The following is a 13,882-nucleotide window of genomic DNA, read 5'->3' as shown; positions in this document are numbered from 1 at the left end:
CTAGTGGCTAACAGGAGAGGTTACAAGAGTTCCATCACTTCCTTGCTGTGTGACCTCGAGCTAATGACGACCTCTCTGAGCCTGTTTGCTCATCTTTCAATGCAGGATGGTAGGGCGTCTACCTCACGGATTGTCTAGGGACTCTTTAAAGTGGATCATAAAAAGCACTTAGCAGGGTGCCCAGCCTAGAATAATCACTCAGTGTATGTTCGCCATCACCATTTCTCTCACCAATGCTCAGCCAGCACATCACCTGGGGCACCAGGAGTCTTGGCTGCCTTCTGTCTCCCACGCTCACCCACCTCGTATAACAGAATTTCCACGCAGAGGACACAAATCCAGGTTCTGCCTCGCACGCACCTGGCGTGTGATCTGTTCCTCAGATCACCCACCCCAACGCTGCAGCACTCCAAAGAGAAAGACCACGGGGCCCTGGGGGCTGGGGAGGGACATGCCACCCCCTCTGCCACCCAGCCACCACGGGTCTCTCCAAACCCCGCTCAAGGAAGACGAGAAGACAGACACAGTCAGCAGACATTTGGAATGTTCTCTCTCTCTCTAACTAACCAACAGCAGACGGAAACCATTACAGATATTAAATTGTAAGCGTAAAAAATGATAAGACCACTAAAATACACTTTTGCTGCATTTCTGTGCTTCTACTTTTGAGGAGGCGCATCTCAATAGTCTGAAATGGCAACAGTTAAGCCAAAATCTTACAAATCAGAGATGTCAGGTTTTGAGCTGAGAAAGGGAGCCATTTTCTGAGAAGCTGATGGCTGGGTCATCAAAGGGACAGAATGAACAGGAAGGTCCCGAGACGCTGTGTCTGCAAAGGTCTGGAAGGACGTGCCCACTGCTGACGTTGTCACGTCCCGGGGCTGGACAGGGGCAGGAGGAAGGACTGTCACTGCAAATGTGAGCCAGTGCGTGACCTGACTTTTCTACCACCAGCAGGGATTATGTTAACAATTAGAAAAGAAGTTAACGATTTTTAAAACATGTATTGCACTTGGCTAAGTTGGTATCTGCCAGGATTCTTCACTGTAAACATTTCTCCCTTTATAATAATTATGAAATACATTGGTACAGATACTTTGAAACTATGCAAAAAAAATCCTGTTTCTGCTTAAACTTCTGCCCACTATTTAGCATCGATTTTGTGCATCTTGTATACGGCAATTATTACGGTAATGTAATGTTCTAATGGTGACGTTCTCTTCCCTTACTCCTTCTCCGTTTCTTCATGGGACTTCTTCCTTAAGGAAGACTTGTTGCATCTCACCCATTTATTTACTTATTCAGTTCTTTATGTAATTACATTAGTGTGGACTCATGGGTATCTATCGCGTTCTCCTCTGGCCCCTGGGGGCTCTTCCAGACATCTGATGTGCTAACTGGTCAGCTGATGGATTTTGTAGCACGTCTCTACTTCTTGGTACCACAATACACCCCAGGCTCATCTTGTAAATTCCCTGCCCTAGACCTGAAATCCCACTCCTCCAAAGAGCCCTGCTTCCTTTTATTTGGAGAAGAGTGTTCAGAAACTAAATCTGGGCACCAGGTGTACTCATTTTTATTGAGTGTCCCTGCCTCTAGCCCCTCTCAATGGATAGAGCAGAGAACTACAGTCATGCATTGTTTAACAATGGGGATATGTTCTGAGAAACACATCGTTGGGCGATTTTGTGATTGTGTGAACATCATAGAGCGTACTTACACAAACCTGGATGGTACAGCCTACCACACACCTAGGCTGTATGGTAGTAATCTTATGGGACCACTGTCATATATGAAGTCTGTCGTTGACTGAAACGTTGTTACGCGGCACATGACTGTATATGTGTGTGTACTGACTCATGCGTACTCACACGTCCGTATTTATTTCTGTATCTATTTATCTGTGTGCTGTGTGCACGTATATATTTTTTTCCTTTTTTGTAAATGAGTCCGTACTGATACCTCTGACTAATCCAGCACCACAGGGTTCATTTATTTCCCCCTTTCCTTACTTACAACTTTTTTGAAAGTGAGAATCTGGCTCTGACTATCTAAAATATACTTATTTTTTTGACCCTAGTGTACAAAGTAGTTTCAGAATTCCTAATCCATATCCTTTTGAGAAAAAAAAATTTGCCAACTGGAGTACAGTGTTTGTGTTCAGTTCATCTTGTCTGTTGCCTGACAGTCTCAGTCAAAACCATGGTTTTCAAAATTACTTCAATCAGCTCCTTTCCTCTCGATTCCCTTTCAGAGTGGTTTTGTGACTCATCTGTAATAGAGGCAGATTCCTGCCTCTGTGTGTCTCAGTCTGCACTCCATCTATCCCCCCACAATTTGGTTGATTTTTAAAAATTTATATACAAGAAAATGCACTCTGTGGGGTACAGTTTTACGGGTTTGACAAGTGCATACAGCCATGTGTCCACCACTATAGTTCCACACAAAACCGTTTCCCAGATCTTTTGCCCATTTTGAGAGTTCTTTATAAATTCTTGATACAAGTCCTTGATCAGAAATGTGATTAAAAAATATGTTCTTTTCCAAATCTGTGGCTTGTCTTTTCATTCTCTTAAAAGTGTCTTTTGCAGAGCAAAAGTTTTTAATTTTGATAAAGTTCAATTTGTCACTTTTTTCTTTTATGGATCCTGCTTTTGGTGTTACTTCTAAAAACTCTTTGCCTAACTCAAGGTTATGCGGATTTTCTCCTATGTATTCCTCTAGAATTATTATAGTTTTATATTTTACTTTTAGGTCTATGATCCATTTCGAGTTAATTTTCACATAAGGTGTGAGGTTTAGGTTGAGGTTCATTTGTTTGCACATAGACATCCATTGTTCCAGCACCATTTGTTGAAAAGACTATTCTTTCTCCGTTGAATTACTTTTGCACTTTTGCCAAAAATGACCTAAGCACATTTGTGTGGGTTTATTTCTGGAGTCTCTATTCTGTTCCACCGACCTATGCGTCTATCTTTCACTAATACTGCACTATCTTGCTTACTGTAGCTTTATAGTAAGTCCTGAAATCAGGTACTGAGTCTCCAACAGCGCTCCTGTGTTTCAGAATTGTTTCAGCTCCTCTACTTTGCCTTTCCATTAAAAAATTTAGAATCGGCTGATAAATATCTACAAAAAAGCCTACTGGGATTGGAATTGGGGTTGCACTGAATCTAGATCGGATTAGTGAGACCTGACATCTTAATAATATTGAGTCTTTCTATCCATGAACATGGTATATCTCTCCATTTATTCACACATTTTTTTTTTTTTTGGTGAGGAAGATTGGCCCTGAGCTAACATCTGCCAATCCTCCTTTTTTTTCTTTTCTTTCTTTTTTTTTTTTTTGTGAGGGAGATCAGCCCTGAGCTAACATCTGTGCTAATCCTCCTCTTTTTGCTGAGGAAGACCAGCTCTGACTTAACATCTATTGCCAATCCTCCTCCTTTTTTTTTTTTCTCCCCAAAGCCCCAGTAGATAGTTGTATGACATAGCTGCACATCCTTCTAGCTGCTGTATATGGGATGCGGTCTCAGCATGGCCGGAGAAGTGGTGCGTCGGTGCGCGCCCGGAATCCGAACCCGGGCTGCTAGTAGCGGAGCATGTGCACTTAACTGCTAAGCCACTGGGCCGGCCCCAATCCTCCTCTTTTTTTCTTTCTTTGCTGAGGAAGATTGGCCCTGGGCTAACATCCATGCCCATCTTCCTCCACTTTATATGGGATGCCACCACAGCATGGCTTGCCAAGCAGTGCGTCTGTGCGCACCTGGGATCCAAACCGGCAAACCCAGGGCCACTGCAGCGGAGTGCGCACACTTAACTGCTTGCGCCACCGGGCCTGCCCAATTCAGGCCTTTTGTTGTTGTGTGTTTTCAGCATACAAATACTGCACATATTTTGTTATTTATACCTAAGTATTTTTTGGTGCTATTCTAAACTGTATTTACTAATTTTGAATTCCAGTTTTCATTGCTAGCTTACAGAAATACAATTGATTTTTGCATGCTGACTTTGCATCCTTGCACCTTGTTAAACTCATTTATTAGTTCTAGGAGACTTTTTGTAGATTCTTTGGGATTTTCTACATAGATAATCAGTCTCTGTCAATACAGAGTTTTATTTCTTCTTTTCAGATCTGTAAGCCTTTAATTTCTTTTTATTGACTTATTGCACTGGCTACAACTTCTAGTACAATACTGAATAGGAGTGGTGAGAGAAGACACTTTTGCCTTATTTCAATCTTAGAGGAAAGCATTTAGCTTTTCACCATTAAATATGTTGCTATAGGTTTCTGTAGACACCCTTGATCAGGTCAAGGAAGTTCCCTTTGATTCCTAGTTTGCTGAGAGTTTTTATCATAAATGGACATTGAATGTTGTTAAATGCTTTTTCTGATCACATAGTTTTTCTCCTTTAGTCTGTTAATAAAACTGATTTTCAAATATTGAACCAGCCTTGCATTCCTTGGCTAAAACCCACATGGCCGTGGTATATATCCCTTTCAAAGATTGCTGGATTTGATTTGCTAATATTTTGTTGAGGATTTTTGCATCTATGTTTATGAAGGATAGTGGTCTACAGTTTTCTTTTCTTGGAACGTATTTGTTTGGTCTTGGTATTACACAACGCTGGCTTCATAAAATGAGTTGGGAAGTGTTGCCTCATCTTTTATTTTCAGGAGGCAATTACATAATATATCTCCCTTAACTGGTCAGAAGAGTTCATTAGTAAAAACATCTGGGCCTGAGTTTTCTTTTTTTGGATGATTTTTAACTACAATTCAATTTCTTTGATACATATACAGGACTTTCAGTTTATCTATTTTTCTTTCTTGAGTGTCAGTAATTTGTATCTTTCAAGAAATTGGTCCATTCATCTAAGCTGTAGAATTTATAGGCAGAGAGTTATTTGTAATATGCCCTTATTATCTAAGATTTTTTTTAACTGTCAGGAATTATATAAATATTAAGACATTTGTCTTTGTCACGTTCATTAGGACTGCCATAAAATCAGCCACAAGCAGAGATAAAAATACTCTGAAAGGATCCTCATTAAACAAGTAATACACAGTAGCCACACCCCTTCCCCTACCAAGAATATGCAGAAAGCAGCCATGGAGAGTCTGTCACGCTTGTTCTCCTTCCCCAGCAGAACTACTTCGGGGAAGCATGGAGACACAGAGAGCAGGCACGGTTAAACTGCCTGACGATGAAGGGGCTCCGTGCTGGGGGTCCAGAGACCTGGACCCACCTCTCCATAATCCTCAGCCCGTCCTTTCCCCTCCTCCTGGCCCGCAGTCTCCCCATCTGTAAAATGCGAGGATGGAGACTGAGATCTGTGAGTACAGATCGATTCCTGGCATCTACCCTCCATCAGGGGAGAGCTGGAGGCAGCCCGTAACGCCCACAGGGCACCTGCGATGAGCAAACCTCACTGTGGGCCACGGCTGCTCCTCAGCTGCCTTCAGCATGAAGGCAGACATCTCCGAGGGAAAGGGTCTGATTGCTCAGTTCACATCCCAGGCGAGTGTAAAAACCATAACGCTGCTTCGTAGGACTCACTCCTCCAAAAAAATGCAAGCTCTGTGCTGTGTTCAGGCCAGATGCAAATTAAACAGTGGCCAAGATCGGAGCTTTGGAGTCAAAAAGACCTGGCTCAGGGCCTGGCTGGGCCATACTCACTCGTTCATTCAAGAAATATTTCCTGACCACCTACCGTGTGCCAGGCGTTGTCTTGGGCAGGAAGATACAGCGTGTAAAGAACACCCAGCCTCTATCCCATGCAGCCGTGATCTGGGAGAAGAGATGGTCATTAAATAAACACTCCCAATTTACGACGGGATTGAGAGTTCCCGCCTCCCAGGGCTGCAGTGAGGGTTCAGAGATGACACGTAGATCACCTGCTACTGGGTGGCTGTCAGCACAGGGGTGCTGTCCCAGGCTCCGTCTAGAGGAAGGGTCAGGAGAACAGACCCTGGCCGAAGCCAGTCCACGGAGGGGTCAGCCCCAGCCCAGTGGCTTCCCCAGTGAAGCTGACACGGTGCGGGCTCCGGGCGAAGCCAGCACGCAGGACAGATCTGCAAAGCGGCAGATGGTCCCCCATCACGGAGACACTGATTCTGCACCAGACCCATAGCCGCAAGCAGCATAGCAGTGACCCCAAAAGTGGGACATCCTTGGAAGAGCGATCCTGATCCAATGAACCCAAGCCAGGATGGCAGCCTAGCTCCCTCTGGCAGAAACGAAACGGGCCTCCCACCCCAGGATGACCTCAGGGTGGAGGCTGTGGGGTCGAGCAGGATCTGGGACAACCACATGGGGCTTCAGAAGCTTGGCGATTTCCAAGAAGACCAAATGTCCTTTGTTTCTTCTCTCTGCATTCTTTGGATATTTGGTCATGTTAGGGTACTAGGGAGAAGGTAGAGCAAAGCCCGTGGCCTTTGGAGGGCCTGAATGGCTAGGGCCTGGATTGCTGTGTGATCCTGAGCAAGTTACTGCACCTCTCTGAACCTCCATTGCTCATCTATTAAATGGCACTATTAATGCCGTCCATAGGGCTACTGGCAGGATTAAATAAGAATGTATCTAACGTCTTTAGCACAGTGCCTGATTCATAATAACTGGTTAATAAATAGCAATAATCTATCATTATTTTTAAATGCCAATCTCGGCTGTCCTTAACGGAACAAACAAGGTTTTGTGGCTTATTCTTTGGTGGGGTTGGAAGTTGGGGGGCAGGTGCAAAGGAATAAGAGAAGCCTAAAGATAAATGCTAGAGGAGAGTCAGCCCCTACGGGGAGCGTGGGGGAGTTCCAAGTGCCCCCGGGCGCCCCAGGGAGGGTAAACGCTGGGAAGGGCCTGACCTCCTCCGAGAGCTTCTCCTCCAGCAGTGTGGACCTGCCCCCGCCCTGGACTCACACCGGGCCCTCAGAAGGCAGCATTTTCACCCCAGAAAGCTCTGCGCAGCAGCAAGGAGCCCTATTTACAAATACAGCCTGTTCTTGCCTCCACCACCCACACAGCCCAGCCCCTTTATTTCATTTCAATACGCCGAGTTCCACTAAAAGTGCATTGGCAATAAACGGAATTAATCAGTCCTGGATGCCCGAGTGAGCGTTGGCAAGGTGTTAGCACATCTGAGGGACCTTGGAGGGGAGAGTAAAACAGTGGCAGGGAATATAAAATGCTTTACTGTGATGGGGACTGAAGACGGAAGGACTTCACCAAAGGCGGGCATTTTATGAGCAAATAAAGCCTCTGATCGCCTGCAACTGAGAAGCCAACTAAAGTGCCTGGAAACTTCTATGGAATATTTTTCCTCTGCCTTGTTTCAAAGTGGAAACTGCTTTATTGTTGCTGTTTCCATGATTATAAAAGTAATACTCGCTCCATTCAGACACTGTATAAGGATGTAAAGAACAAAGCGGAAATCATCCATAACCTCACCACCTCGAGATAACCGCTGTTGAGGTTTTGGTGGATGTGGGTGTGGATGTTCTCTGTGCGTATTTTCGCATGCATACAGAATATGAATGGGATCCTGTTAGATGTGCGGTTTTGCAGCCTGTGTTTCCCACTTAAGAATGGACCATGGACATCCTTCCATATTAATAACTGCAGATCTCCAGCATCGCCTTCTCCTGGCTGCACCGTCTTGGGTGAATTACACGCCCTGTGTGATCTGGCTCCGTTCGCCTCGTCAGCATCGTCCGGCACCTTCTCCCCGCCTGGCTTTCTGCACTCAGCCTCACTGGCCTTTCTCTGCCTCCTGGAACACTTCTTGCCACTTCAGGGACTTAGCATTTGCTGTTCTTCCTGCCTGAAATTCTCATTTCCTCTTTCACATCATTGGTTTTCTTCTCTTCTTTAAAATTTCAACGGAAAGATTTCTTCCTCCAGGAAGGCTTCCTGGATATCCAAGACCAGAGCTGGTCTGCCCTGTTAGACACTCACAGGTTTCCATGTGCTTCGCCACCTTGGTATTTATCACGATTGTAATTAACAAACAGTTGTGTAATTGTCCCCTGCTGTCTTCCCACTAGAAAGTACGCTCCTGGAGGTCAGAGACTGGGCCCATCTTGCTCAGCTCAGAAGCCACAGGGCGAGCACAGTGTCTGGCACCCAGGGGTCCTCAGGACACATTCACTGATTAAATGGAAGGAAAGGAAGCGGGGGCAGCCATGGACACCCAGTGCCTGCATGTAATGTCCTCTTCCGTCCGTCCTTCCACACAATAGAGGGATCTGCCAGCGGGTTACCTGTTTTGGCATCTCTCTGTGGACAGGGGAACCTGTAGGTGAAGGAGAATGGAGTACGTTCCTGGTGTCTGGGCACCCTCGGGCCCTCTCATGCTGGGAGAACACGCAGATCCAGGAGAAAGCCTCGGAGATCACGTAGCCCAAGTGTTCAACTTCTCACCGTCCAAGCAGGGATACTGAGGCTCACAGAGGGGAAGGCCGTGCCCACCCTGACACAGCAGGGCAGGGGCAGATCCTAGGGGTCTGGTCCTCTGCTACACCCGGCCACCCCAGGCTCCGTCAGGCCTACGTTCAATCCCAGCTCTGACATTAGAAACAATCTGACCAATAACTCTATGAGCCTCGGTGTTTCCAGCTGCAAACAGGAGACAGTAACACCTACATTATCACTGGGAGGCAGTGGAACCCAGCGGTGAAGAACATGGACTCGGAGTGCACTGGTGTGAGCTCGAATCTAGCACCTCTTAGCTGGATGATTTGAGCAAGTTGCTTATCGTTGCTTCTGAATCAGCCCCCATTCTACAACAGGGATAAGAACCTTCCTTTATCATACATTGTGGCAACAGTTCGTGAGATAATGTGAAGCATCAGCACGGTCCCTGACACAGTAACTGCTCAGTACCTGGATAATGTGACAATAAAAGCTACCACCTGTGGGTAATCAGAGAGAGAAGTGCATGCTCGGTCCCTCAGGACAGAACCTAGCATGTTGTCTCTCGCAGGCTCCCTCTCTCCGTCTCCTAACATGGATTCAGTCACGGTGTATTCACCCCCAGCACAGTATGGGACCTGCTCATGCATTTCTTGCCCCCAAGGACACTGCTTACGGCATCACACAATATCCTCTCTAATAGGGACCAGAGGAAAATTGCTCTCAGGCCTCAGGAAGAGGAATAACTCGCTTCTCAAGCACAGCTGGTCTGTTTTCATCTTACAGATGTCTCTGACTTGCTTCCCTCTTTGTGTTGGCTGCCAGGAAACTCAGAGCCAAATCTGTGTCCTGCCTGTCGCTCAGTTTACAGCCCCACACAGCAAGTGTTTTAGGAAGGACCCTCACCCCAGCTTCATCTCTTTCTGTCTGCCCCCATTCTTCTTCCTCCCAATCTCCTCACCCACTTAAAAAACAAAGAAAAAAACCTTTACTCCGTTTAGAAACTGCCTTCAATCTTTTCTGAAATTTTGGGGGCAAAAACAAACGGAATTAAAATGGCATATGGGCTAAATGCAACGGGGTACGCTGGATTGGACTGTATCCCAGAACAGAAAAAGGACATTAGTGGAAAAACTGAATACAGTCTCCCATTGGTTTAACAGTATTGTACCAATGTTAGTTTCTTAGTCTTGACAAATGCACCGTGGTTATATAAAATGTTAACATCAGGGGAAGCCGGATGAAGGATAAATGGGGATTGTCTTTGCAACTTTTCAGTAAATCCAAAATTATTGCAAAATAACGGATTTATTAAACACAATCTGCATAGAGAATACTATGCAATCGTTTCCTCTTGGAGTCCCAACCAAGTCTCATCTTCACCTGCTGAGACCACAGCAAGCCCGAGACCCAGGGCATTTCAGGATCCACGAGACCCGGCCAGCATCTGTGGAGCATCTACTCCTGCCCGTCTCGCCTGGCGAGGAGCAGGGTTCTAGAACTGGAACCCGATTCCTGGACTGGGATCCCAGCTTTGCCCTTCACTAGCTGTGTGACTCTCTCAGTCTCAGATTCTGCACCTGTAAACCAGGCTAACAAAGAACCTGCTGTCACAGGGGTGTGGTGAGGTTTCAGCGATGGAATGACATAAAGCACTCGGGGAAGAGCACTGTCTCAGTCAGCCCAGGCTGCTGTAACGAGCACCCAGACGGGGGCCCTCAGCAACAGCAGACATTCATTTCTCACAGTCTGGAGGCTGACGTCTGAGATCAGGGAGCCAGCATGCTCGGGTTCCGGTGGGAACCTTCTGGTGAGGGTTGCAGCCTGCTGATCTCTTGTGTCCTCACATGGTGGAAAGAGGGCTAGGGAGCTCGGTGGGGTCCCTTTAATAAGGGCCCTAATCCCATGCATGAGGCCCCACCCTCACGACCTGAGCACCCCCAAGGCCCCACCACCTAATACCCTCCCCTTGGGGGTTAGGGATTCCACACATGAATCTGGGGGGGACACACACATTCAGTCCGTAACACAGACACTCAACACAGTTAACCTTTACTATTAATGTTACCCCCAGTTCCTTCCTCCGTTCATCTTCTCAATCATCCTGGGAAAGATGTTATTTATTATGATTATCTGGGAAAAGGAACAGCAGCCCAGACAGGTGGAGGGACTCTCCAAGGTCACACAGCTATTGAAGCAAAAGCAGGAAGGCTGGGATTTGAATCCAACCTTCCCGACCCCAAACCCAGCGCTCTGCCCACTCCGCCACATCTCCTAAGAGAAGCCGACACATGCCCCGTCCCTCTGCCACTCCAGCCGTCCGCCACGACGGGGCTGGAGAGCTCCTGCCGCCACTCTGATCCACCAACATCTTTCCTTCTGTCTGTGTAGAGAATCAGGTTCCCCCACGTCAGAGGGACATTCAAGGCCCTTTGTTACGAAGACACAAGCTCATCTCGTGCTCCGTCCCCGGCCTCACCTGCGGGCTAGTCGCCCATCCAGTCACCCACAGTCAAACCACGTGGTTCCTTCGAGGACGCCCCTTCCTCCTCACCCCTTTACCCCGCAGGCCTGGCTCAAATGCCACCTGTGCCCAGGGTCACCGCTCCACACCGCTGCTGCCTTGGCACCCCTGGCATCAGGATTTACCCAAACACGCGCTGCTATATATTTCAGTGATCTGTGTCCCGGTCCCGCGTCCTCGTGGACAGTCTCTGCCTCACTCACGGTCGCCTCCCCCTGAAGCTGTGAGCAAGTCCCTGGCCCTCCCCAGCAGGGTGGTACCGTCTTAACCGTGGTTAAGACCACGGGCTCTGGAATTAAGACTGCCTGGGCTTGAATCCTGCTCTGCAACCCATTAGCCGTGTGACCTCGGGCAAGTCTGTTTAACCTCTCTATGCCTCAGTTTCCCCAACTGGAAAATGTGGGTCATAACAGCCTACCTCACAGAGTGGCATGAGGGCTCAGTGAGATGATCCAGGTGAAGTCAATTACAAACGCCAGCACACAGCCCTCTCTAAAATGTGAGCTAATAATATTATTTCAATAATTGCTGGTTGCCCTGGATGGAAGGCCAGCTCCAAAGCTGCCCAGTGCAAGCCCAGTGCTGCTCACAGCTTTCTCTCCATTTCCCTCACCACGCACCCACCGCAATAAACCCCAGAGTCAGGGCCATGGCAGGCCATCAGCAGTGTTTGCAAAACAACAGCCACTGAAGAGCTTGGGCTGGCTGCCTGCCCAGCACCCCGTGGGAGGCCGCCCTGCTGTGAGGATAGCTAGGAGAACTCGGGGTGCAGGAGGTGGGGGGATGGCTCCTGCCGCTTGCTCTGAGTTATGAATTAGAGGCACGCAGCCAGGGGAGGGCTCCCCACCTGGGACCAGCCCTCAAGGTGGGTGCTGATTGCCCTGCGGGAAGCCTGATTGAAATCAGCTGCCAATAGCCCCACACACGGATCCTTCCCTCCCTCAGCCCCCCACGCACGCAGCCGGGCGCCCCATCCCCACCCACGGGAGTCGGGGCCTCTCACCTTGAGCCCACTGCTTTCTGCTTCGGAGCCTGGGTCCACGCCAGTGATGTAAATGCCCAGGCCATACTCGGCTCCCCCGCGGATCGTGAGGCCCAGGGACCGGCCTTCCCCCAGCACGAGGTTCACCTGCAGGGCGGAGAGGACACAGCATTCAGGGGCCTGGAGGAACTCTGGGAGGCAGCAGGCTGCAGAGCCCCTCCCACACCCTGAAAGGCACACCGATTTGGGCCCGCAGGATCCCCTAGAACATTCCCATCCCCTGCCCCAGCTCTGCCTCCAACTTGCTGAGCGACCTTGGGGAAGTCCCTCTCCCTCTCTGGGCCACAGTTACAAGTGCCGTAAAAGGAAGGCTCTGAAGGAGATGACCTCCAGGGATCCGCCGATGTTAACATCCTAGAGCGCCTTGACACTTCAGGTTTTTATGTGTTCTTACAGCATGGGGGCCACGGATTCCCCGTGCCTCCCCGGCTGCCCCTCCCCGTACCCTTCAGCAGGGAGGGCCCGTTCAGGCCCCAGGCTCCCCACCTTCCATCCTCCCTCCTTAGGATCAAGGCTGAGTCCACCACCCTGCCTCCCCGGGGGTCTCCTGCTCTGCAACCCATCCCGACGGACCACAGCAATGGTGCTTCATCAGCCCTCCATTCTACAAACACAGGGAGCACCCACTAAGTGCAGACCCAGCACTGAGCCAGGGGGCCTGGAGATGAGCCAGACACAGTCCTGCTCGCGAGGGTCTCACAGTCCAGAGGGGCAGAGAGACCCATAAACAGACCCTCACGGTACAGCGCGATCACAGCGTGATGGTGTGGCTCGGGGGCCCTGCGGGCACAGAGAAGGGGCAATGGTCCTGACTGGGGATGGGGGTATTCAGGGGGGGGCTTCCTGGAGAAAGTGACATTTCTGATGAGATTGGAGGGTGAGCAGGAGCCAACCAGGCAGGGGCGAGACGGGCATTCAGGGACATGGGACAGCCTGTGTCACTGCTCGGCAGTAGGGGAGCATGCTTCCCTCGGGACCGTGGAGGTGAGCACTGAGGCCATGTCAGGAGTGCTAGGGGATGGAGGGACTAGGGAGGACAGGCAGGAGAGGCTGGGGCAGACCAGGGAGGCCTCGCAATCCATGACGGAGCCCGCAGGGACCTGCAGGTTAAGTGTGCCTCGGACATGAAAGGGGAATTTACGGAAAAGGAGGAGCGGGGCCAGAACAGCTAGAAACTATGAGACCCTGGGACAGAAAACATCCTGCAACAAGTTAAGACCCAGTGACATGTAAGGGACCCAAAGAGAGCATGGTGTGACTGCCCACAGCAGGGGCAGGGCCAATGTCACGGAGTTAGGGACGCCAACCAACCAGCTTTCTATTTCCGAAGAGTCGCCCATCCAGGAGTTATCAGGGGATCTCTATCAGTCACCGGGAGCAGCGTTTTACGCGTACTATCTCGCTTCATTCTCCACCCTGGAGCTCGGCGTGGAGGTGGCGAAGAGGACAGACTCAAGTCCAAACTGTGTGATCTTGGGCAACTTACTTAACCTCTCTGTGCCTCAGCCTCCCCACCTATAAAACGAGGATGAAAATAGTGTCTGCCTTATAAGGTTACTGTGGCGTGGGTCAGATTAAGAGACAAACGTAGGCTAGTCTCCGGCCCGCTGTGAATGCTCGACAAACGTTAGCCATTGTTGGATATATGTTTTGCACATGACAAAACCAGAGAAGTCCACACAGCCACAGCGGACCCCTACCGGCTGGCAGACCATCGTCGGGAGAGAGCCCAACAGACAGAGCGACTCCACGGGGTTTGGTCCTGAGATTGCATACTCTGAGGCACGTCAGGGAGGCCTGTCCCCAGTGGGACAGTGCCAGGCGCTGCTGCCCAATGGGGCGGCCCAGCCCCCTTAGGCCAGGGCCAGTTGCCAGTTTGCTCCTCAGACAGGATGACCGCATTAGAAA

General features: G+C 49.3%; 1 protein-coding gene across 4 annotated transcripts in view; it reads right to left on the bottom strand.

Annotated features, from left to right (window-relative positions):
• Positions 1-13,882, bottom strand: part of WHRN (whirlin) — a 95,592-nt gene that overhangs the window by 45,827 nt on the left and 35,883 nt on the right. For all 4 annotated transcript variants that reach the window (XM_087419220.1, XM_087419221.1, XM_004423362.3 and 1 more), the window contains exon 3: positions 11,936-12,061. In XM_087419220.1, the coding sequence (XP_087275346.1) occupies positions 11,936-12,061 (126 nt within the window). The remainder of the gene's footprint in view (positions 1-11,935; positions 12,062-13,882) is intronic.

This window comes from Ceratotherium simum, chromosome 29 (assembly GCF_057802395.1).
Source record: "Ceratotherium simum simum isolate JZ-2026a chromosome 29, ASM5780239v1, whole genome shotgun sequence".
Classification (NCBI taxonomy): domain Eukaryota; kingdom Metazoa; phylum Chordata; class Mammalia; order Perissodactyla; family Rhinocerotidae; genus Ceratotherium; species Ceratotherium simum.
Note: the sequence above shows the minus strand (reverse complement) of the source record. Positions and strands in the feature narration are given on the sequence as shown.